Source organism: Colobus angolensis, unplaced genomic scaffold (assembly GCF_000951035.1).
Source record: "Colobus angolensis palliatus isolate OR3802 unplaced genomic scaffold, Cang.pa_1.0 Scaffold8, whole genome shotgun sequence".
Lineage (NCBI taxonomy): Eukaryota > Metazoa > Chordata > Mammalia > Primates > Cercopithecidae > Colobus > Colobus angolensis.
This window is the reverse complement of record NW_012121820.1, coordinates 10,192,326-10,213,877: the sequence shown is the minus strand read 5'-3', so window position 1 is coordinate 10,213,877 and position 21,552 is coordinate 10,192,326. Positions and strand designations below refer to the sequence as shown.

The 21,552-nt window shown below is 50.5% G+C and overlaps 1 protein-coding gene across 3 annotated transcripts in view; it reads left to right on the top strand.

The window, feature by feature from the left end:
- Positions 1-20,673, top strand: part of L3MBTL1 (l(3)mbt-like 1 (Drosophila)) — a 42,419-nt gene extending 21,746 nt beyond the window's left edge. For 2 of the 3 annotated variants that reach the window (XM_011929035.1, XM_011929033.1), the window contains 15 exons: positions 917-1,005; positions 1,520-1,624; positions 2,540-2,675; positions 3,000-3,091; positions 4,995-5,146; positions 5,564-5,640; positions 6,228-6,313; positions 6,505-6,615; positions 7,049-7,163; positions 8,063-8,162; positions 8,323-8,520; positions 8,635-8,684; positions 12,615-12,772; positions 13,187-13,254; positions 13,375-14,333. In XM_011929035.1, the coding sequence (XP_011784425.1) occupies positions 917-1,005; positions 1,520-1,624; positions 2,540-2,675; positions 3,000-3,091; positions 4,995-5,146; positions 5,564-5,640; positions 6,228-6,313; positions 6,505-6,615; positions 7,049-7,163; positions 8,063-8,162; positions 8,323-8,520; positions 8,635-8,684; positions 12,615-12,772; positions 13,187-13,254; positions 13,375-13,561 (1,724 nt within the window). In that variant the 3' untranslated portion in view covers positions 13,562-14,333. Of the gene's footprint in view, positions 1-916; positions 1,006-1,519; positions 1,625-2,539; positions 2,676-2,999; positions 3,092-4,994; positions 5,147-5,563; positions 5,641-6,227; positions 6,314-6,504; positions 6,616-7,048; positions 7,164-8,062; positions 8,163-8,322; positions 8,521-8,634; positions 8,685-12,614; positions 12,773-13,186; positions 13,255-13,374; positions 14,334-20,538 lie in introns of those variants that run through there. The other variant, XM_011929034.1, reaches the window with a different exon arrangement.
- Positions 20,674-21,552: the final 879 nt, after the last annotated feature.

Genomic DNA, 21,552 nt, shown 5'->3' with positions numbered 1-21,552 from the left:
CCACCTCGCCCAGCTAGTTTTTTGTATTTTTTCGTAGAGACGGGGTTTCACCGTGTTAGCCAGGATGGTCTTGATCTTGTGACCTCGTGGTCTGCCCATCTCAGCCTCCCAAAGTGCTGGGATTACAGGCTTGAGCCACCGCGCCCGGCCTTTTTTGTTTGTTTTTTGAGATGGAGTCTCGCCCTATTGCCCAGGCAGGAGTGCAGTGGTGCGATCTCGGCTCACTGCAATTTCTGCCTCCCAGGTTCAAGCAATTCTCCTGCCTCAGCCTCCCGAGTAGGTGGGATTACAGGCATGTACCACCACGCCCAACTAATTTTTGTATTTTTAGTGGAGACGGGGTTTCACCATGTTGTCCAGGCTGGTCTCAAACTCCTGACCTCAAAGTGATTCACCTACCTCAGCCTCCCAAAGTGCTGGGATTACAGCCATGAACCACCATGCCCAACCATGTTTCTTATTTCTCCCAGCTCTTCCACTTCTTCCTATTTTCATGTTTTCCCTCTCATTTCTTTTTTTCCTCTCCTTTCCTTGTGAGTTTAGATGGCATTATGACTGAGTTCTCTGGCACACGACTTGTCACTCAGCTTTGTCATGTCAGAGGACAAGGTCCCTCTGTGGCTGGGACTTTGAAACTTCAGTCAGTTGCTGAATGATCCAGAGTAGTTCTGCTGAAAGTGGCCTGAGGGGGTAGAGGGGAAGTGACGGGCAGAATTTGGTGTAGCCTCACTTGAAACCGAGCCTTCCCCCAGCCCCCTGTGTCTGGCACCATCATGGTGGGTGGGACCAGAGGGTACATGTGAACACAGACAAAGGTTTGTTTTGGGGATGAAGGTAGAGCTTGGTCAGGGGAAGCTGAAGAAAGTCATACATCAGGAGCAGCCCAGGAGTTAGCCTGTCTGTCCCCTTTCCACAGCAACAGGTGAGAAGAAGGAAGGCTGGTCGTGGGAATCCTACCTAGAGGAGCAGAAGGCCATTACTGCTCCAGTCAGCCTCTTCCAGGACGTGAGTTGGACAATTTTCCCCTAGGAAGAGCTTATCTTCCCAGTCCAGGGACACACCACCAAACTTAGGCCTTCTGGCGTTTTCTGTGTCAGGCATGCCTCAGTGGACTGGCAGAATGGAAAGGGAGAGACTGTTTAGGGGCCCAGAGTGGAAAAGGGCCCACCATAAGGGGCTGGCAGGGTGGGAAGAAATAGAGAAGAAGCTAGGCTCACCCATCACTGGGCCTGCAGTCTTTTGAATTCTGGTGACTTCTACTCAATTCAGCATTGATCTTTCCATGACTTTGGTGAGAGGGAGCCCTTGGTGAGTTCAGTCCTGACTCACCCACATTTTTCAAGGGACCTGGGACATATTCTCTCTCTCTCTAGATCCCTGAAGTAACAATCCCCAAATAAGTTGCCCCTTTGGAAATACCAGGCGGGTGGGGCCTAAAGGCAGCTCCTTCACCCCAAGCCCACTAGGCAAGGATAAGGCTGGATGGAAGCTGGGTCCTCTCCACTCTGTGCGTTGACAGTCCCAGGCAGTCACTCACAACAAGAATGGCTTCAAACTGGGCATGAAGTTGGAAGGCATTGACCCTCAACACCCGTCCATGTACTTCATCCTCACTGTGGCTGAGGTGAGCTGGGGCTTGGTACCACCTTTCTGATGATGTCTCTCAGTGTAGATTGATGGATCTTGCTGGGGACATAGAAGGAGACACCTCCCTCGCCTCAGAGCACACACAATCTAGTAGGGGATTAAGTTGGAATACGTAGAAAGCTTAAAAGAAAAAAACCACATGGAGTGTCATGGGACAGTCCTATTACTGGATGAATGTATACTGTCCACTCTGGGGGAGCTTGAGGAGATCCCGAGGGCCAGGGATGTTGGCATGAGTCAAACAAAGTCCTTGTCCTCTAGGAGCTCACAGTTGTCTGGGGAATCAGCCAAATAAACATGTCAGTGACATGCCATGGGGGTGGCAACAGACTTGAGCTGGGAGGCACAGCTGGGTCAGATCTGTCTGAGGAGCAGGAAAAGCATAGAGGAAGGGCCTCCTTTGCAGAGTCTTGAGAGATAAGTTGTGAATAAGGAGGGAGCTCCAGGCAGAAGGAGCAAAGTGGGCAAAAGCCCTGGGGCATGGAACAGACTGCTACCTTCAAGGAATTGCTATTAGCTCAGCAAGACTGGAAGCAGAGTGTGAGTGGGGAGCAGTGAGAGAAGGTAACAGAGGGAACAGTCATCAGGAGCCCTCAGCAGTCCTGAGCCTTGGTGGCTGCCCTCAGAATTCTGTCCAGGGCTCAAAAGGGCAGGAGACTCTCATAGGGTCCACTTCCCTTGTATCCAGAACTCAGGGCTCGTGAGTACATGAATTGTCCTCACTGCAGAATAGTACAGGATGGGGTACACCTGGGAGGAAAGAAAGGTGGGGGTGGGGAACCTGCTAGCATTAGAGCTTCTGAGACCACCAGACTGGTCCAGGAGAGGTGAGGGAGATGGGGAGTGGGGCATCTCCTGACATTGGGGTCCCTGATTCCCCTCATGGGGCCAGGTATGTGGCTATCGCCTACGCCTGCACTTTGATGGGTATTCTGAGTGCCATGACTTCTGGGTCAATGCCAACTCCCCTGACATTCACCCTGCTGGCTGGTTTGAGAAGACGGGGCACAAGCTGCAGCCTCCCAAAGGTAAGGCCTAGCTGGGTTGGTCACAGTGAGGCAGTGAGTCCTCAGACCTTTTGCTTCTTCCCCTTGGGTCCCCTGGCTTCCAACTCTTGTTTTCTGACCCTGTACTCTGTTCCAAAGTCAGCCTCTCTTCATCTCATCCTGATGACTCTGCCCTGGGGCCAAGTTGACCAGAAGCCCTAGGACTTCTGCTTTGCGCTTGCCGTTTGAGTGTCCACTCAATGTCCTGCTTCAGTAGTGGGGGATCCCTGGGCAAGTTCTTGAGGGCTGGGGGAGGGTGGTCCAGACTCTGCACGGCGCTCTGTTCATCCCCCTCGAGGGGCCTAGGTTACAAGGAGGAGGAGTTCAGCTGGAGCCAGTACCTGCGCAGCACAAGAGCTCAGGCTGCCCCCAAGCACCTGTTTGTGAGCCAGAGCCACGTGAGTGCCCCTGAGTGAGAATGGATGTCACCCCGAAGTCCCAGAGTCACTGCAGCTGGCCCAGGGTATCTGACTCATCAGAAGGAAGTTAATCTACTGGTTCTCTCAGCTTTGTTCTGATCTCTCATATCAGATGGGGAGGGGCACAGCTGGGCAGGGTCCAGGGCCAGAGATGGGAAGCTGGTTATAGGTTTTTCCCGACTTCCCTCCCTCCTTCACTACTGCAGATATCCTGTCCTCACATCCCCTTGGAGCCCCTGACCCACTACCCTAGTCTGAGCCCTGAGATATCATTGCTCATGTATTCTTGCTTTGGTTTGCTCTGCAGTTCTTTGGTGTAAGGTCAATGCCTCTATTGTGGGAGCTTCTTTTTTCTTCCTTTTGCCCAACATTGAGATTCCTCCATTTATTTCCAACAATTCATCCCTTGTCCTTTCCTCTGTTCAAGGCAGCTGGCAGCTTATCCAGCAGTTATCTCACATAATCCCAACCAAAAGGCCTAGGATATATAGGTAGCCCCCATTAAAAATATTATACTGGGTCGGGCGCGGTGGCTCACACCTGTAATCCCAGCACTTTGGGAGACCGAGGCGGGTGGATCACCTGAGGTCAGGAGTTCAACACCAGCCTGGCCAACATGGTGAAACCCCGTCTCTACTAAAAATAGAAAAAATGAGCTGGGCGTGGTGTTGGGCATCTGTAATCCCAGCTACTCAGGAGGCTGAGGCAGGAGAATCGCTTGAACCTGGGAGGTGGAAGTTGCAGTGAGCCAAGATCGCGCCATTGCTCTCCGGTCTCAGCAACAAGTACAAAACTCCATCTCAAAAAAGAAAAATGTGTGTGTGTATATATATATATATATATATAAATCATATTGGCTGGGTGCGGTGGCTCACACCTGTAATTCCAGTACTTTGGGAGGCTGAGGCAGGAGGATCACTTGAGCCCAGGAGTTTGAGACCAGCGCAGGCAACATGGTGAGACCCTATCTATATTAAAAATGTCACTAAATTAGCTGGGCATGGTGGCACGTGCCTGTAGTCCTAGCTACTACAGTAGCTAGCTGAGGTGGGAGGATTGTTTGAGCCCAAGAATTCGAGGCTGCAGCAAGCTGTGATTGTACCACTGCACCCCAGCCTGGGCGACAGAGTGAGACCCTGTGTCTAAAAAAAAAAAACAACCATATTGAATGTCTAGAGTCCCCATGGGCCCGGGACTCCACCATGCTCTTCAGGCAGAGACAGTTACTCCCCAACCCCAGTCCAGCCCCAGAGTTCATACTTGCAAGTTCCCAGGTGACAGGTGGGGTCCCATCTGCTGTTGTGACAACAAATGCCGACTTCTAATCCAAACTGTTTAAATAGTGGCCCCACTATTGACTAGCATTGTGTTCTGGGCCAAGTAATTTAACTTCTTAAATGGGAATAGGGTTGTTGTAAAGGTCCAGGGAGGTGATGTCTTTTGAAGCTTACATGGCAGGTACTCAGTTTATACTGGTTCCCCGCCTGCCTCTGTGCCATAGATGTCCACTGTTTCTTCCCAGTCACCCCACTATTGCCACAACTGCCTCAGGACAAGCTGGGAGGGATTGTCTGGGTAGGGAAGATTTATACTTGATTTGCCAGGTTCTTTGGGCGAATGCATAGCCTCCTTCCAGGCACTTACCTTCTGGCACAAGCCAGGCCTCTGAGTGCACCTTGGAGACCAGAGGTTCCTGAGCGCCTCAGGGCTCAGGTTATAATTCTGCCCTGGAGGGCCCTCTTTCCCAGCTTATTTCTCCTTCCTTTCTCACTGCCCACACCCCAGGCTTTCCTAGAGAACCTATTCCTTTGTTTGCCAATGGGCTTGGGGCTGGTGCTAGCCAGCTTGGCCCTGGCCATGGCAGCCCCTCTTTTTCCCCTAGAGTCCCCCACCCCTGGGCTTCCAGGTGGGCATGAAGCTGGAGGCTGTTGACCGCATGAACCCCTCCCTTGTCTGCGTGGCCAGTGTGACCGATGTGGTGGACAGCCGCTTCCTGGTGCACTTCGACAACTGGGATGATACTTATGACTACTGGTAGTGGGAGGGCCCAGACGTGGTCTCAGGGGGCGAGGGGATGGCAGGGGGCAACTGCTTTCATATCTCAGGTACCATGTAGCCCCACTCAGTCCAGTTCTGACATTCGGATCTTCCTCGGGTTGGAAGATAATTGAATTGAGTTTTATTGTAAGAAATATAGCTCAATATTAAATGTTTCATCTAAAAATACCATGGTTAAGATGAGCAAACCCCTATGATTCATGATTTTCCCTTAGATATCATGGTGATGGTAGAGTTTGTAATTCATGTTGCAATTTTCTAACTTTGTCATTGCCATCTGTCTCCCTCTCACTAAGAAGTAGATGAGGGTGAGGCCTGAGCCATGCTGTCAGAGGGTGGCAGGCTCAGGGCCTCAAGTTGCTCTTGGGACAGTGACATGTTCTTGGATTTCAGGTGTGATCCCAGCAGCCCCTACATCCACCCAGTGGGCTGGTGCCAGAAGCAAGGAAAGCCCCTCACCCCTCCACAAGGTGACCCTGCAGCCTGAGCAAGTCCCCTTCCCTAAGCCTGGCTCTACTTCCCTCTCCACTGACTGCCTACCAGTAGTGCCTCGGTAGCTGGCTCTCTAGGGTCAGGGTGAGAGAACGGACATGTCCTGAAGCCTCAGCTTCTTGGCCTGGGAGTTGAGAACCCTTTGATTTTAGGAGACTCCTGTCAAACCCTGACTCCATTGGGGTTTAGGGGAAGAAAGTTACATGACCATCTCAGCAAGGAAACGGAATCAGAAGTAAAGAAAATGAGTCCTTCCTCCTGGAAGTATTGCATTGGCCCAAATACAATAGAGATTCAAATGGGTCTGGGGTGGGAGCAACAGGCCAAGAGTGACAGGAGTCAGGGTTCCCAGACAGCCCTGTAAACTATTAGGGTGGTGCTGTGCTTGGTTCTACTAGCACCCATCTGCCTGAGGAGCCCAGTGCAAGGAGCTGGCTGTGGTGATGGTGGGGGAGATTCTACTCCAAGGGCCTCTGTCCCTTCCATGTTCCTAGTCCTGCTTGGGGGCAGAGGGCTTCCCCAGTACACCTGGGTGGCTAGACATTGCTGTCATCCTCTCCTCCAGACTACCCAGACCCTGATAACTTCTGTTGGGAGAAATATCTGGAAGAAACTGGGGCCTCTGCTGTCCCCGCTTGGGCCTTCAAGGTGGTGAGTCAGTGCTCCCTGCCCCCAGAGCTGAGCTCAGAAAGACATGGAGCACTCAACTAGCCAGGCTGGGGCACTAGTTTTCTCCTTTGGGCAAGCCCCAGTTTCCCCAGGCACAGCATTTGGGCTCCCTCTGTGGGACCTCAGCTCTGCTGAGCTGGGCCTTGGCCTGAAGGAAGCTGTCCCCTCTGCAGCGACCCCCTCACAGCTTCCTGGTCAACATGAAGCTGGAGGCTGTGGACCGCAGGAACCCAGCCCTGATTCGTGTGGCCAGCGTGGAGGATGTGGAGGACCATCGGATAAAGGTGGCTCTGGGACCCTAGGGCTGGGAAGTGGACAGGCCAGTTGGGCAGGAATTCTGTAGACTGCTTAGAGGTCAAGGGCATCATGGCATGAGAGAGATGAAGCCAAAGATCTTGAATCTCATTCTTGCCTCATCTGTGACTTATTTTTGTGGGCTTGGACAAGTCATTTTCCCTCCCTAAGCCTTACCTCATCTGTAAAATGGGCCTAATAATCCTCGTCCCACCCAAGGACTGCCAGTGGGAGATGCCAGTAACTTGATGAGTGATGCCCTTGGAAAATGTGGTGGCCAAGACTGATTATTGCAGGGTTGGCCCCTTGGTTCTTCCAATCCAGGATCTAGCTTCTGACGGGTCCCAGGGTTGGGGAGAGGACTTCCTGGCTGAGCTGGGCTCCATGAGAAACGCCTGACTTCCAAGAGCCTTTCCTCCCCAGATCCACTTTGATGGCTGGAGTCATGGCTATGATTTCTGGATCGACGCTGACCACCCAGACATCCACCCTGCCGGCTGGTGCTCCAAGACAGGACATCCCCTGCAGCCTCCTCTCCGTGTGTACCCCTAGGGCACTCTGATCTTTTCCTTTCCCCCCAGGTTCTGACAGTCCTGTAGTTTGCCTACAGAGCTCTGACAACCCATGCCCAAATATGACACAGAGAGCTCTGACGCCTACCATGAGTTTCGGAATCCCCCATCCACCCCACCCCCGGACTGTATGCTACACTAAGCAGTGCTTCTGGCTACCCCAGTTGTCGGGGTTTGGGGTGTTGAGGTGCAAAGGGGCGAGAGCTCACTTGGTAGCATGTGCTTCAGAGGTGGTCAGGCACTCAGGGATTTCTCTCAGCATCTAGCAGAGCCACACTGAGCATGCACTGTGTTTGCTAAGGACATGCTGGCTTCCTAAAGTAAATTCTCTTTGTCTGTGTGGCAGGGATTAGAGTTCAGGTCACTGGGCTGCTCAGCCCCATTTTCACCCTTAGGATTCCCCTTCCTTATTTCCCTGCTGCAACTGTGTTTGTCTCACATGGGGTGTTGATCCTTTTTGAATGTTCTCCAAGCATGGGCAGAGCCTTAAAAAAGTTACCAAAGTCTTGGGGATGAAAACAAGAAAAAAAACAGAGAGTAACATGAATCTGCCCGATGTGACTTCTAAGGTATGGCTTCACCCAACCAGCTCTGAGTGGCTCTTCTCCCCCAGGGGTTCTCTCAGAGACTGAGGGCGTGGTCTACAGGTTTCAGCAAAGTATTAACATATGAGAGCTAAGCCCTCCTTACTCAGAGAGGGGCAGATATCCAGTAACAGAGAATGGTGTCACAACCGACACAGGGCCCTCATCCCTGGGGAGTGGGTTTCTAGTGCTGATCTCCCCAGTGGAAACTGCTCCTTCCCTGCCCAGCACTCCCCACCCCTAGGACTCCATGAGGACCCCCCTCCTTTCTGCTCTTCTAGGACCCAGAGAGCCCAGCTCTGCCTCCCCTGGGGGCTGTCCCTCTCTCGGCTATAGGAGCCTGCCCCACACTAGGACATCCAAATACAGCTTTCACCACCGGTAAGTGAAGGTTCCTGCTGAGAGACTCTCAGGGTTGTTTTGCACCTACTGCATGCAGCCAACTGGGGTCCATCAAGACACTCTCCAGATGGGACCAGGGCTGGAGAGGGCTCAGCAGGGACCAGTGGATTCAACCCAACTTAAGCCTCTTCTTCCCCAGGAAGTGCCCCACTCCTGGTTGCGACGGCTCTGGCCATGTCACAGGCAAGTTCACAGCTCACCATTGCCTCTCAGGCTGCCCGCTGGCTGAGAGGAACCAGAGCCGGCTGAAAGCAGAGCTGTCTGACTCAGAGGCCTCAGCTCGCAAGAAGAACCTCTCAGGCTTCTCCCCAAGGAAGAAGCCTCGCCATCATGGCCGGTATGGAGGCCAGGGAGTCAGGGCCCGGGCTTCCTGGGGGTGTGGGGCCTCGTAGCCTCTCGAACTGGGCCAGACACTGATTCCCTGCCATGGACCTGGTCCTTCTTTCTCCAGAATTGGACGCCCTCCGAAGTATCGAAAGATTCCACAGGAAGATTTCCAGAGTAAGTCTGGCTTATCTGCTCCTGTGTCCTCCACTTCAGAGTGTTCACAGTGAGTGCTCTGTCATTGGTGGGATGAGACAGATTTCCCAGAGTGGGAGAAGCTAGAAGGAGGGCTGTGCCTCTTCATTTGAGATACTAAGAGCACAGAGCAGTGGCAAAAACAGTGGAGGGGCCTTGAGTGACCTTGGGTTCCAGTCTCATGTCCCCCGTGGCCTTGCTGTGAGTCTGTGGGGAGGGTACAGAGCCTCTTGGGGCCTTTGGTTCTCACCGTGAAGCAGGATGATGCCCTTGCTCTTCTCTGATTCTAGGCTTCCTGGGAAGGAGGCCATAGCTGTCACTTTCTACCTGCATGACCTTAAGCAAGTCCCTTAACATCTTTGAGCTTCAGTTTCCTCACTTGAATAACTGGATAAAACCTGCCTTTCTGTTGTCAATACCTGAAATAACAGTGGTTACTACCACTGCTTCCTGAGCATCTACTATGGGCCAGGCAGTATGCCAGGTGCTTTACACCTACTGTGTCTAAATCTCACACAAGTCTCTAACGTGTATATTGTTCTTCTGCGAGAGGAGGAATGTGAGTCTCGAGGATGAAGTCACTTGCCCAAGGTCGTTCACCTTGTAAGGGGCAGAGTTGGCATTCCAACTTGGATCTGACCTGACTCCTCCTGCTGCGTGCTGCTGGTATAAGAGACATAAAGCATCTAACCCAAATGTCAGTTCACTTCTCACTCCCCTTGCATTAGCGTGCTTGCTGCCATAACAAAATACCATTGACTGGGTGGCTTAAACAACAGAAATTTATTTTTCACAGTTCTGGAGGCCACAAGTCCAAGATCAAGGTGTTGGCAAGCTTGATTTCTTGGCTTGCAGACGGCTGCCTTCTTGCTGTGCTCTCACGTGGTCTTTCTTCTGTGCACAAGCATTCCTGCTGTCTCGTGATGTGTCCAAGTGTCTTTTCTTGTAAGGATACCAACTGAATTGGATTAGGGCCCATCCTAATGACCTCATTTTAACTTAATCTCTCTTTAAAGGCCCTTTCTCCAAATGCAGTCCCATTCTGAGGCACTGGGGGTTAGGGCTTCAGCATATGAATTTTGCAGGGACACATTTCAGCCCATAACATACTTCAAGGGGAGGAGCATAGTGACTGAGCCCTCCCCTGGGTGGTGAATTCGTCTTACATCTTCAGCCACTAGTACAGGGCCTGATGCACAGCAGGGATGCCTCAGTTGAATGGAATGCATGTCGTTTTAAGGCTAAAAGAGATCTTGAGAATCACTTGGTTTAATGCACCTTTGGCAAGACCCAAGCTGTCCCAGTTCTTCAAGAACAGTCTCTGTAACCTGGGCAGTAAGTAACAGAGTGATAAAAAGCATAGCCCTGAAGTCAGACTACCTTTTACAGGCTGAGAGGTCTTGGGTGGGTGACACTGCCTCTCTGAGCCTCACCTTCCTCATCTGTACAATGCTGATAATAATCGAACCCATCGTATGATGTGGTGAGAGGCTTAACTGAGATGCTCCATGTGAGGTGCTTAGCACAGCTCCCTGCCAGTATTATTACTCTGAGTCTCTTGCTCACTCCCTCTTGCTGTCATCTCATACTGTTTCCTCTTTTCGGGAACAGAGGCAATTTCTTCAGTCTCACACCTGAGGTCTTGGCCAACGCCTAGACCCTCAGAGTAAGGACTCCTAGGCCGGGCGCGGTGGCTCAAGCCTGTAATCCCAGCACTTTGGGAGGCCGAGACGGGCGGATCACGAGGTCAGGAGATCGAGACCATCCTGGCTAACATGGTGAAACCCCGTCTCTACTAAAAATACAAAAAACTAGCCGGGCGAGGTGGCGGGTGCCTGTAGTCCCAGCTACTCGGGAGGCTGAGGCAGGAGAATGGCGTAAACCCGGGAGGCGGAGCTTGCAGTGAGCTGAGATGCGGCCACTGCGCTCCAGCTTGGGCGACAGAGCGAGACTCCATCTCAAAAAAAAAAAAAAAAAAAGGACTCCTAAGGATCAAACTGCAGTGGGCACTTGTACCCACCTGTGGTACCCACAGTCCGGTCCACTGCAGGACCAAGTTCTGACCACCAGAGGGCACTTGCCTACTGTGTTCATCCTGGAATTAGGCTGTAGAATTTTTGGGAAGCTACATCTTTCCAAGACTGAGACTATGTCCCGGAGCTGTCAAAGAAGGGCTCATCCAGAGTCTTGAGGCACTTCAAGGATAGAGCAGGGGCCATTTCCCAGATCTCACTTCTGCAGGGCACCCCTGCTTTTCTAGCTCTCCTCTCACCCGGAGGAGCCACTGGTCATTCCTAGGCTCTGGGTTTGCTGGTGAACACTTCCATAGGAAGGGCTGCCTGGAGAGGATAGGGCTTGGCTGGGCTTAGTCTTTAGGCCTGGAAGTGTCAACTACTGAAGGAACCGAGGAGCCATGTCTGAGGAGACATGTCTGACCTGCAGCTGGATGGTCTGCAGTTAGATAAAACACTAACTGCTGGTGAGCGCTCCTGGCCTGTGCTCTTCCCTGTGCTCTGGGGAAGCAAGATAAGGAGAAAAGCTCCCTACAAACTTGGTGTTGTCTCCCAAACCCCACCCCAGGGTATGAAGGGGACCAGATACAAGGTTTCAAAAAGGGAGTACCTGGGTGGACCAGAGGCCAAACCTGTGGCCAGGTAGATAAGGTGCTAGTGGTGGTAGCTGTCATGAGAGATGCTGGGTGTGCCCCAGACGGGCCATGAGAGGAGCTGACTGAGCAGGGAGATGGGGCTGTCTGGGGTATGGGCAGGTATTATTAGGGTTTTGCTGATGAACAGAGAGAGCAGCAGGAAGGTAGTGGCACAGAAGTGTGGTTGGTAGGGCCGGGGATGGAATCCCCGAAGCTTTGTGGGTGAATGGGGGTGAAAGAGCCAGGCTTAAAGGCGGACACTCAAGGAGAGAGGGCAGGACAATCTATGACCAACAGGGAGGGTCTTTGACAAGAGGGCACTTGTAGGTGCTGCACTAATGAGCATCTGGAATTAGCACAAGGAGAATAAAGAGCCAATGCTCCTGGACCATGGACAGAGGCTGGGAAAACCCCTTGGGAAAGTGGCCACATTGCACAAGGCCAGCCAAGGCTGGTAGCAGTGAGTGGGGCCAGGTTTGTCAAAGCAGCCAGAGGGGATGAAGTCCAAGTTGGCAAGTGCCAGGCCCCACCAAGGAGGAGGCCAAGCTGAGCAGCATCAGTCATCAGCTCAGTACAGCTGCTTGAGGTAGGAGGTTGGGGCCACTGATCCCAGAGGCAGACCAGGAAGCAAAGCCACAGGCAACATGGAGCTGAGGAGTGGGCCAGGAATCACCCTCTAGTGCTGGTGTAGGCAGTAATGCAGACCGGGCTGGTGGAGAAAGGGGAGGAACTGGAGCTTGAGGCAATGGCAGTGGCCAGAGGGGTGGTCTTCAGCCTCCTCAGGGGGACTGTGATTCTGAAGCAGAATCACCCTGGCTCTGAGAAAGTTGGTCGTAGCCCAAAAGGACCCATGAGAAGAAGAGTAAACGGAGTAGACTTCTGACGTCAAGGCTGAGCTTGTTTGGGTGTTAAGGACCCTTTTGATGCATGGCATCTAGAAAATTATGTCTTTAGAGATGCTGCAGCAGCTCTAAGAGAGTATCCTTGCAGGGCCTAGGGGGGTGCAGCCTCAGAGAGATGGGGTGAGGGTCATTCCAAATAGCTGGCCTGAGAGTCTTTGAGAGAGCCACTTTACCAGCAGGAGTGAACACTGCGTGAGGAGTCAGGAGATATGGCTCACCCTCTTGACTCTACAGGCTGTCAGAAGGGGCCCGGGGTCCTGTCTACTCTGCCAACCAGTCTCCTGAGTGGTGTGGGTATGCATGGGCTTCGGGAACAGTTTAGCCCTCAGCGTCAGCCTGCCAGCCTCTGCCTCTGCTTTCCAGCACTCACGCCCGATGTCGTGCACCGGTCCCTCTTCATGTCAGCCCTGTCGGCCCACCCGGACCGCTCACTCTCAGTGTGCTGGGAGCAGCACTGCAAGCTCCTGCCAGGAGTAGCGGGCATCTCAGCCTCGACAGTTGCCAAGTGGACCATCGATGAGGTGAGGAATGAGGGCCCTTCTTTATCCTCCTCTTCCCCTCCTCCTCCGTCTCACCATACCCTGGTGGAAAGGCCCAGGTCAGGTAGAACCTCGTACCACTCATGGCACTACCTTTTGCTCATCTGTCGGCTGCCCAGTGAGACACTTTCCAGTAGGCCCATCGTGGCGGAGGGGGTGGGGGCTGTGCTGCTCTTTCAGCCAGCAATCCAACAGGAGAGGCAGACTTCAGTCCCAGGCCTCAGAAGCAAGGGGCCCAACTTGGCACATCTGCTGGCATAGAAATCCTAAGATCCTTTTAGGCTGGGGAGAGAAAGCAGCATTGGCACAGCTCAGAAGCACCTAGGCCTTGGAGGCCAGCCCTCCTGCATGCCCAAGCTCTGTCCCCTGGTCAACATGTCATCTTTGGTTTCCAAGGTCTTCGGCTTTGTTCAGACCCTGACAGGTTGTGAGGACCAAGCACGCCTCTTCAAAGACGAGGTAAGGTGCAAGTGCAGAGTGGGAGACAGAGCCAGGGTCACTGTGTCCTTAAGACAGCAGGAAGCAGGTGCCCTCCCTGGCGCTGCCTCAGCTAGGGAGGGACCCGTGTTGCCCTACCGGGCAAGAATAGTCAGAGTGATCCATGTCTCTGGGAAGAATCTGGTCTGGACTGTGGCCCAGCTTGGGGACCCTGTGTGCTCAGATCATCTTCAGGAAGGAAGAGGCGTCCTGGAGACAGGAGTCCATTCACTCCTCTGCTCTCTACCCACTCATTTGCTTGCCAAACTTAGCTTCGCAAGTGGTAGTCAGTAAATTAAAGTGTACTTTTTTTAACCTTTAATCCAATATAGCTGATAATTAAAGTGTATTTTGAATGACACAGATATTGTGATTTATTGCAAGGATCCTAACACACATTAAAATCAAGAGCCAAGGAGTAGTGAGTTGTAGATAAAAAAAGAATGTCAGCTTTGGAGACAGTCTGGGTTTAAATCCCAGTTCTGTCAATTTGAGCTGTTTACTGTCTCTGAGCCTGCATCTTCTTGTCTGTAAAATAGAGATAAAGTGGGTATAATGAGGTCTACCTTGCAGAGCCATTGTGAGCATTGGAAATGATGAATGAATCATACTAGAATGTCTGGTATAATTACAGTCATGCATTGCTTAACGATGGGGATACATTCTTAGAAATGTGTCACTAGACAATTTTGTCATTGTGTAAACATTATAGAATGTACTTACACAAACCTAGATGTTATATGTATTTTTATTTATATGTATATTTTCACATGAAAAAACAAATGTCCCAGCATTATTACTGAATATCAGTCATTTCCCCTACTTGATCTGCAGTGCCAATATCAAGGGCCATGTATCAGGTTTCTGTATATGTTCCATTATAATCTTATGGGACCATGGTTTTAAATGTGGAATCATTGACGGAAATGTCTTTATGTAGCATATGGCTGTGTATCACTAGTATATAATATAACAATATTATGGAGGAACATGTAGATCCAATCACTTTACCTATACAAAATGACTGATAAGGTGGGAACACAATAAACACCAGTTTTGACTTTTAGTACATAGTTGCCCTTAAGTAAAGAACTTTGTCGGCCAGGTGCAGTAGCTGATGCCTGTAATCCCAACACTTTGGGAGGCCAAGTTGGGCAGATCACCTGAGGTCAGGAGTTCAAGACCAGCCTGGCTAACATGGTGAAACCCTGCCTCTACTAAAAATATAAAATTAACTGGGTGTGGTGGCATGCACCAGTAGTCCCAGCTACTCGGGAGACTGAGGCAGGAGAATCACTTGAACCTGGGAGGCAGAGGTTGCGGTGAGCCGAGATTGCACCGCTGCACTTCAGCGTGGGCAACAGAACAATACTCTGTCTCAAAAAACAAAAAAAGAAAGTAGTTGGCTCTTCTTGCCCTGGAAGAGTGTCTGTATCCAGGCCCAGCACAGCCAGTTTCCTCCTTTGAGCTGTGTGTGATGGAGCTCCCAAACTCCTCCCTCTTCCGGGTGCTTTCCTCGCCCTCTCTGTTGGTGATCTTCTCTTCGTGTGTGTGCAGAGCTGGACTCCCTGTTTTCTATGGCCTCTGGCCGACATAGAACACGCTGGGGTGCTGCTCCCCTAGAGGTGTTTTAATTGAGATAAAATGCCTATAGAGAGATAGGCACACATGTTGAAAGTACAATTTCACGGGTTTTATGACATGTCTGCCCTTGAACTCTTCAGTCAACATATAGATATTTCCTCTCGTATTAAGTCATACAAAAAAAAAACTTGGCAAAAAAAAAAAGAAAAAGAAAAGAAATAGACCTTTCCATCATACCAGAAAGTTCTTTCTCAGCCCCTTTTTGTCAGTCTGCACCCCAAAAGACAACCACTTTTCTAATTTCTAGCGTCATAGATGAGCTTTGCCTGTTCTTGAACTCATGTAAATGGAATCATAGGGCGTGTTATCTTCTAGGTCTGTCTCTGCACAGTGTCATGTTTTTGAGGCTTCTCCATGTTGTTATCTGTACCTGTAGTTTATTGCTGACTGGTGTTCCATTTTATGAGTATACCATAATTTCTTGTACATTAGGGTTATTTTCTCTTCCCCTAGATTTGAACCCTTTTTTTTTTGTTAGCAAAACTTAAGTTTGCCCTAGCTTTATTATAGCCACATCACACTAGTTTGGGGTTCATAAAGGCCCCTAGGTGCTTTTCATGTCAACTACAGTTGAACCAAATTTTCCAGTGAGTACTTGCACCACTGAGATTTTTTTTTTTTAATTAACCTAATGTAAAACTTCACATCCACCCTATTAAATGTTATCTGGTTGGTTTCATAGCTCTGTTTTAAATTTTGCTTTTGTCATCTGTGATGTTAATAAGCCTTTCCAACCTCGTACAGCTTGCACATTTGATAACTAAGCCTTCTGTGTCTTTGTCCAAGTCTTAACGTGTTTTATGAGAAGGCAGAACCATGTGGCACCCTGTTTCAGACCTTTCTGTAGGTTGACCACAGGTCATAAGTCAGCACTCTTCAAGTGTAGTTGTTCAGCCAGCTACAGAGCCAGCCGAGTTTCATCCTCCAACCTACGCTTGGCTTTGCATTCTCTTCATCTTGGGACAAGGGCTATGTCTCCCAGAAACATCTGCCGTGTCTCTTGGTTCAGCATCGTCTGTGATACAGGAAACTAGTGGCCAAAGGGAGAAGGCGTACTGGTAGACTGCCCGCATCACATAGAGTCTTGGAGGGGAGCAGGACCTTTACGGGATCTGAGGATCACCATCTCCAGTGTCTGGCCCATGTCATCAGTTTCCCCAGGTAGGATGATGCTCCAGGAGTGGGCTCTCTCTGGCTTAACTGATGATTGGGTATTCAGGGACACCAATCAAGATGCTCTCTGTCTGGGACACAGACCAGCCAGCAGAGGGTTGCTTCATGAGTGAGGAATTAGAGCAAAGTGCATAGATGGTCTTATGGTTGTTCTTTACTGGTGGCTCTAAGAGTAGTCTGTCCAGTCCTCTCTTTGTCATCTTTGTTGTAGCCATTTCATCAGCAAATACTTATTGATGTCTACTTTGTGCCTGGCCTTGTATAAGGTGATGTGATACTGAAGCAGATAAGAACTGGTCCCTGCTCTTAAGGTTCTCTGCATGGTAGGGGATACAGAATTGTAAGTTGTTGCTCCTGGTAGAGTGTGGTAAGGGCCGTGAAAGACTACATGTGCAGGTGTCCTGGAGCCCAGAGGAAGGGGAGGACAGAGAGGGGCCGATGGGCTCTGCTAACTGTGCAGCCAGATGGATACTGGCAGCTTCCTGCTTCCCAAATGTCCCATATTCTTGGGCTCCTGGTAGACCACACCTTTCTGCTGTGAAAGCATAGAAGTCCCAGTGGGGTTTTGAAAGTGCTGATTAAATCTTAGCTTGACCTGTGTTAAACATTCCATGTGTGGCTTTCTCAAGATCTATCCTGATCACCTCAATTTTAGGAAAGTCCCTGGACCTCTCCACACCACTGCAGGCTGTTGCTTAGGGTGGATTATTATATGACTTATTTTATCCATCTTCCTCTACCTTCAAGGTCAGAACATGACCCTTTTCCTGATCATATGGCTCAAAACTCCCCATACCCACCAGCACACAGACAACATCTTAGATTTTCTGAGGTCATTCCATTGTTCCCTTACCTAGTCTCAGACTGCCAGATCACAGACTCTGGCCTTTGCTTTGAAGAACCTGGAACCTGGGCCTTGGCAATTACCGTGGGTGAGAAATCTCAGGCAATACACAAGGAGCCATATACCAGTGGGTTCTCTGAATGATAAGAACTGAAATCCTGGCCGGGGTGGTGGTTCACTCCTGTAATCCCAGCAATTTGGGAGACCAAGGCGGGCAGATTATTTGAGGTCAGGAGTTTGAGACCAGCCTGGCCTACATGGTGAAACCCAGTCTCTATGACAAATACAAAAAAATTAGCTGAGCATGGTGGTGCATGCCTGTAGTCCAGCTACTCGGAAGGCTGAGGCATGAGAATCACTTGAACCTGGGAGACAGAGGTTGCAGTGAACTGAGATCGTGCCACTGCACTCCAGCCTAGGCACAGAGCAAGACTCTCTATGAAAAAAAAAAAAAAGAAAGAAATGAAATGAACTCCTGTAAGAGTCCGTACTTAACTCTGCCAGGGGTTCCTTTCCTTCATATCCTGAACTTTGAGATCTCCCTGGCCAGGCTCTGTGATTCAGTGGGACCATCAAGAGGGAGCCCCAGAGGCCGGGCATGGTGGCTCACATCTGTAATCCCAGATGTCAGGAGTTCGAGACCAGCCTGGCCAACATGGTGAAACCCTGTCTATACGAAAAATACAGAAATTAGCCGGGTGTGGTGGCGCATACGTCTGGTCCCAGCTACTCAGGAGACTGAGGCAGAAGAGTCGCTTGAACCCGGGAGGTGAAGGTTACAGTGAGCCGACATCATGCCACCGTACTCTAGCCTGAGTGACAGAGCAAGATTCAGTCTCAAAAAAAAAAAAAGGTGGGAGCACCAGAGCCAGACCGGCATGAGGTGTCTGAATCTGGATGTTTCTACACAGACACATCTGCTGGGGGTCAGCAAAAAGAGCTCCTCAAGTCCAAGGGAGCTGCCTCCTGGGATGACCACTTGGCATCCCCCTCATAGCTCCCAGTGTCTCAGGCAAGCAGTTTCTCCAGTGCTTCCCCATCGAGGAGGTGCTGGAGAGAGAATAGAATGGCAAACTCTTTGAGGAGGGGGGAAATGTGCTTATTCACCAGACCCTGGTCTTAGACCTGGGAAGCCCCTTTTCACTTGAGGGGTCATTTTAGAGCATTAGAAAGGAAGCTTAATGCAGATAATCTGATCGGTGCATTTGGCTACTAGACTTTCCATTTTCTTTTGAGGGGGAAGGCTTTTAGCCATCAGAAGTGCCAGTTTTCGGAGCCTCCTTGGTTAGTGAACTGGGAAGGACCAGGTAACTGTTTCCTCAGAGCTGCTGGGGGGACAGATATATGGGGTTCATTCCCGCACTCTGTCCTGCCTCCGTTTAACCTCTAAGATTGCCAGCCTCTGTGAGATACAGTCCTGTTGTCACCACACCTCGGAGATCCTTTAATTCATTCTTTCTGGATTTACTGAGCACCTGACTTATGTCAGGTAAGCAGCCCTGTGGTGCTCCTGGAAGGCAAATGAAGAAATACATACAATTCAGGGGAGTTTGTGGAACTGTGTGAACTCTAGGCAGAGCGGAAGGAGAATTCATGGGAGTTTGTGGAACTGCGTGAACTCTAGGCAGAGCAGAAGGAGAACTCGGGAGTTTGTGGAACTGCGTGAACTCTAGGCAGAGCAGAAGGAGAACTCAGGGGAGTTTGTGGAACTGCGTGAACTCTAGGCAGAGCAGAAGGAGAACTCGGGAGTTTGTGGAACTGCGTGAACTCTAGGCAGAGCAGAAGGAGAACTCAGGGGGAGTTTGTGGAACTGTGTGAACTCTAGGCAGAGTGGAAGGAGAATTCAGGGGAGTTTGTGGAACTGCGTGAACTCTAGGCAGAGTGGAAGGAGAATTCAGGGGAGTTTGTGGAGCTGTGTGAACTCTAGGCAGAGCGGAAGGAGTGGACAGTTCTGACTGTTGGGAGAAGCATGCTGACAGTGAGCAGGCCTTCCTGGCAGGGTGGTAGAGGGAACAGAGGTGCAAGGCAGAAGACACCTAGTTATTGGGGAAGGGTCTGTAGTGCAGTCTGGAGCTAGGTGTGAGGAGGGCTCATGCGAAACTGGGGGGCAGGGCCAGGCTTGGGCGGCATCGCCCCCTGAGCTGCATGAGTCATGTCCATAGGATACCCCTACCCAGCTCTCACAGTGCTTAAGAATACAGGTCAGCACTTATAAGCAAGGTATATCTTGGGCAAATTCTGTAGCCTGTCTGCCTTGGTTTCCTCATCTGTATAATCTGGATAATGGTATTGCTTCATAGGGTTATTGTGAGGATTAACTGAGTTAATACATGACAGGTGCTTAGGAGCAGTGCCTGGCACGTAAGAAACAACACAGAAGTGTTTTCATTGCTATGATGCTTGAGGGGCGAGCATAGGAGGGATGGCATAGCCTCAAAAACAGCGTCCCCCAGCTCAGTCTCTTGACCCCCACGGTCTGCCTCCCAGCTCTCTTCATTCCATCCCCTCCTCCACAACTGACTTCCCTCCTTGACTCTACCCACATACCTAGCTGCTAGAATTAACAGTTACCAATATTTTCCATATTTGGTTCACCTATATTTGGATGAAGTAATTTTAAGTAAATTTTAGACATCATGACATTTCACCCCTGAGGACATAACTTTGCATCTCTAAAAACTAAGGACTTTCTTTACATAACCACAATCTTGTTATTCCACTACCAAATTGCAAGTAACTCCTTTATATCATCCAATACCCAGTCTGCATTTGTGTTTCCCCAGTTCTTAGGATACTCTTTGCAGTTTTTGAGCCAGAATCCAACAAGGCCCACATAATTGGTTTTGGTTTTTATGTCTCTTAAGTTTCTTCTATTCTAGAAGAGCCCCTCCATCCTTTGTTTTTCCTTTTTTAATGACATTTTAAAAGTCTTTCAGAATGTGGTTTTTTGGATTTGTCTTGTTGCTTTCTTGTGGTGTCACTTAACTTGTTCCTCTATCCCCTGTATTTCCCAAGAAATGAAAGTTAGATCCAAAGGCTGGGTTAGACTTAGGTTAAATTTCTCACTGTCACTGTCTCTGTTTCTCTCTCTCTCTCCCCCTGCCCACCTCTGCTTTTGGCAAGACAAGCTCCTAGGTGATACTGTGTACTTCATACTGCCTCATGTCGGAATGCACACAATGTCTGCTTGTCTTGCTGTTAGCAACACTAAGGTTGACCAATGAGGTCATGTGGGGACAACAACAGCAGGTTTCTAAAAGCCACTGTCTGTGAGGACTCAAAAGACATTTTGCAAATACATATGCTAACCCTTAGACCAGTCAGCAGAAAGAGAGAAAGAGAACAAGTATGTGAAGATGGGGAAACCTGTGGCTGTCTTTCTTTCCTTCTCCGTCCCCATTGCTGTCTTCCTTTTTTCCTTTCTCCCTCCCTTCTCCTTTCTCCCGGTCCTTTCTCTCCCCGTCTCTCCTCCTTCCCTTTCTTCCGCATATCCTTTACTCCTCCTCCCCTCCCCCATTCCCCATGTGCACCCCTCCCTTTCCTTCACCCCTGCCCCGTGACCCTTTCCACCTTCTTCTCCACTTTCCACCTCCCTCCCCCAACCCCTCAGATGATTGACGGCGAGGCCTTCCTTTTGCTGACACAGGCGGACATTGTGAAGATCATGAGCGTCAAGCTGGGCCCAGCCTTGAAGATCTATAACGCCATTCTCATGTTCAAAAACGCCGATGACACCTTAAAGTGACTGGCCCAGGGCTGGGCCCTCCTGCGGCCCCTGCTTGGTCTCCCTCTCCAGCTGATGCTTTCTTCCTGACCTGAGTTCCTCATACCCCCACGTCCCCATGTTCCACCTGTATCTGACCAGGGCTAGTCCTTCTTAGAGGGTACATGGGAGCCGAGGAGCCCTGGGGAGGGTAGGCACCCAGCCCCAAGTCCTAGAGCTCATTCGCCACCAGGCATGTCAGTGAGGGTGTGATTGGCAGGGGCATTACTCATGGAGTCAGTGGGACTGTGGCAGCCCCACAGCTCCAGCAGACTTTTATTTTATTACCAAAGGGTCTTTTTCTTAGCGGTTGAGGAGAGTCTGGTAGAGCAGCAGTCCTTCAATCTGAGGCCCCTTTCCCCTTTTCGGTATCTCTGTGTACTTTTCTCTTCTTGGCTCCTTTCCTGCTGCCAAGAATGACCCTGCCACAAACGTATTTACTCCTGGAGGCACCTCCTCCCTTTCTGTCTGCTGGTTTTGCTGCCCTCATTCTGCTGCTTCGTTTCCTGGGCAGTGCCCCCAGCCAGACCCCACTGGTTCTTCCCCCTGAGATATGTGAACCTCAGAAACATGTTTTCATAAGATCTGTTGGAAGTCTGTAGCTGCCTTTCTGTCTTTTGCCCAGAATTGAGAGATTCTGAGCTAAGATGCCTTCCTGAACTTGCCCAGTTCTGGACCAGTTGGCATTTTAGTATCCCATGCCAAGTCCAAGTTCCAGCAGAATGAGCAGGTGGCTAGAGCCACTTTTATAGATGGCAGAGGTTGAGGTTCCACTGCTGTTTTCCACTCACCCTTCATGTGTTGAGTCTGGAAAGGAGTAAGTCCAGCCTGGTCAGTAGCCTAGGTTAGGAGACCAGCATA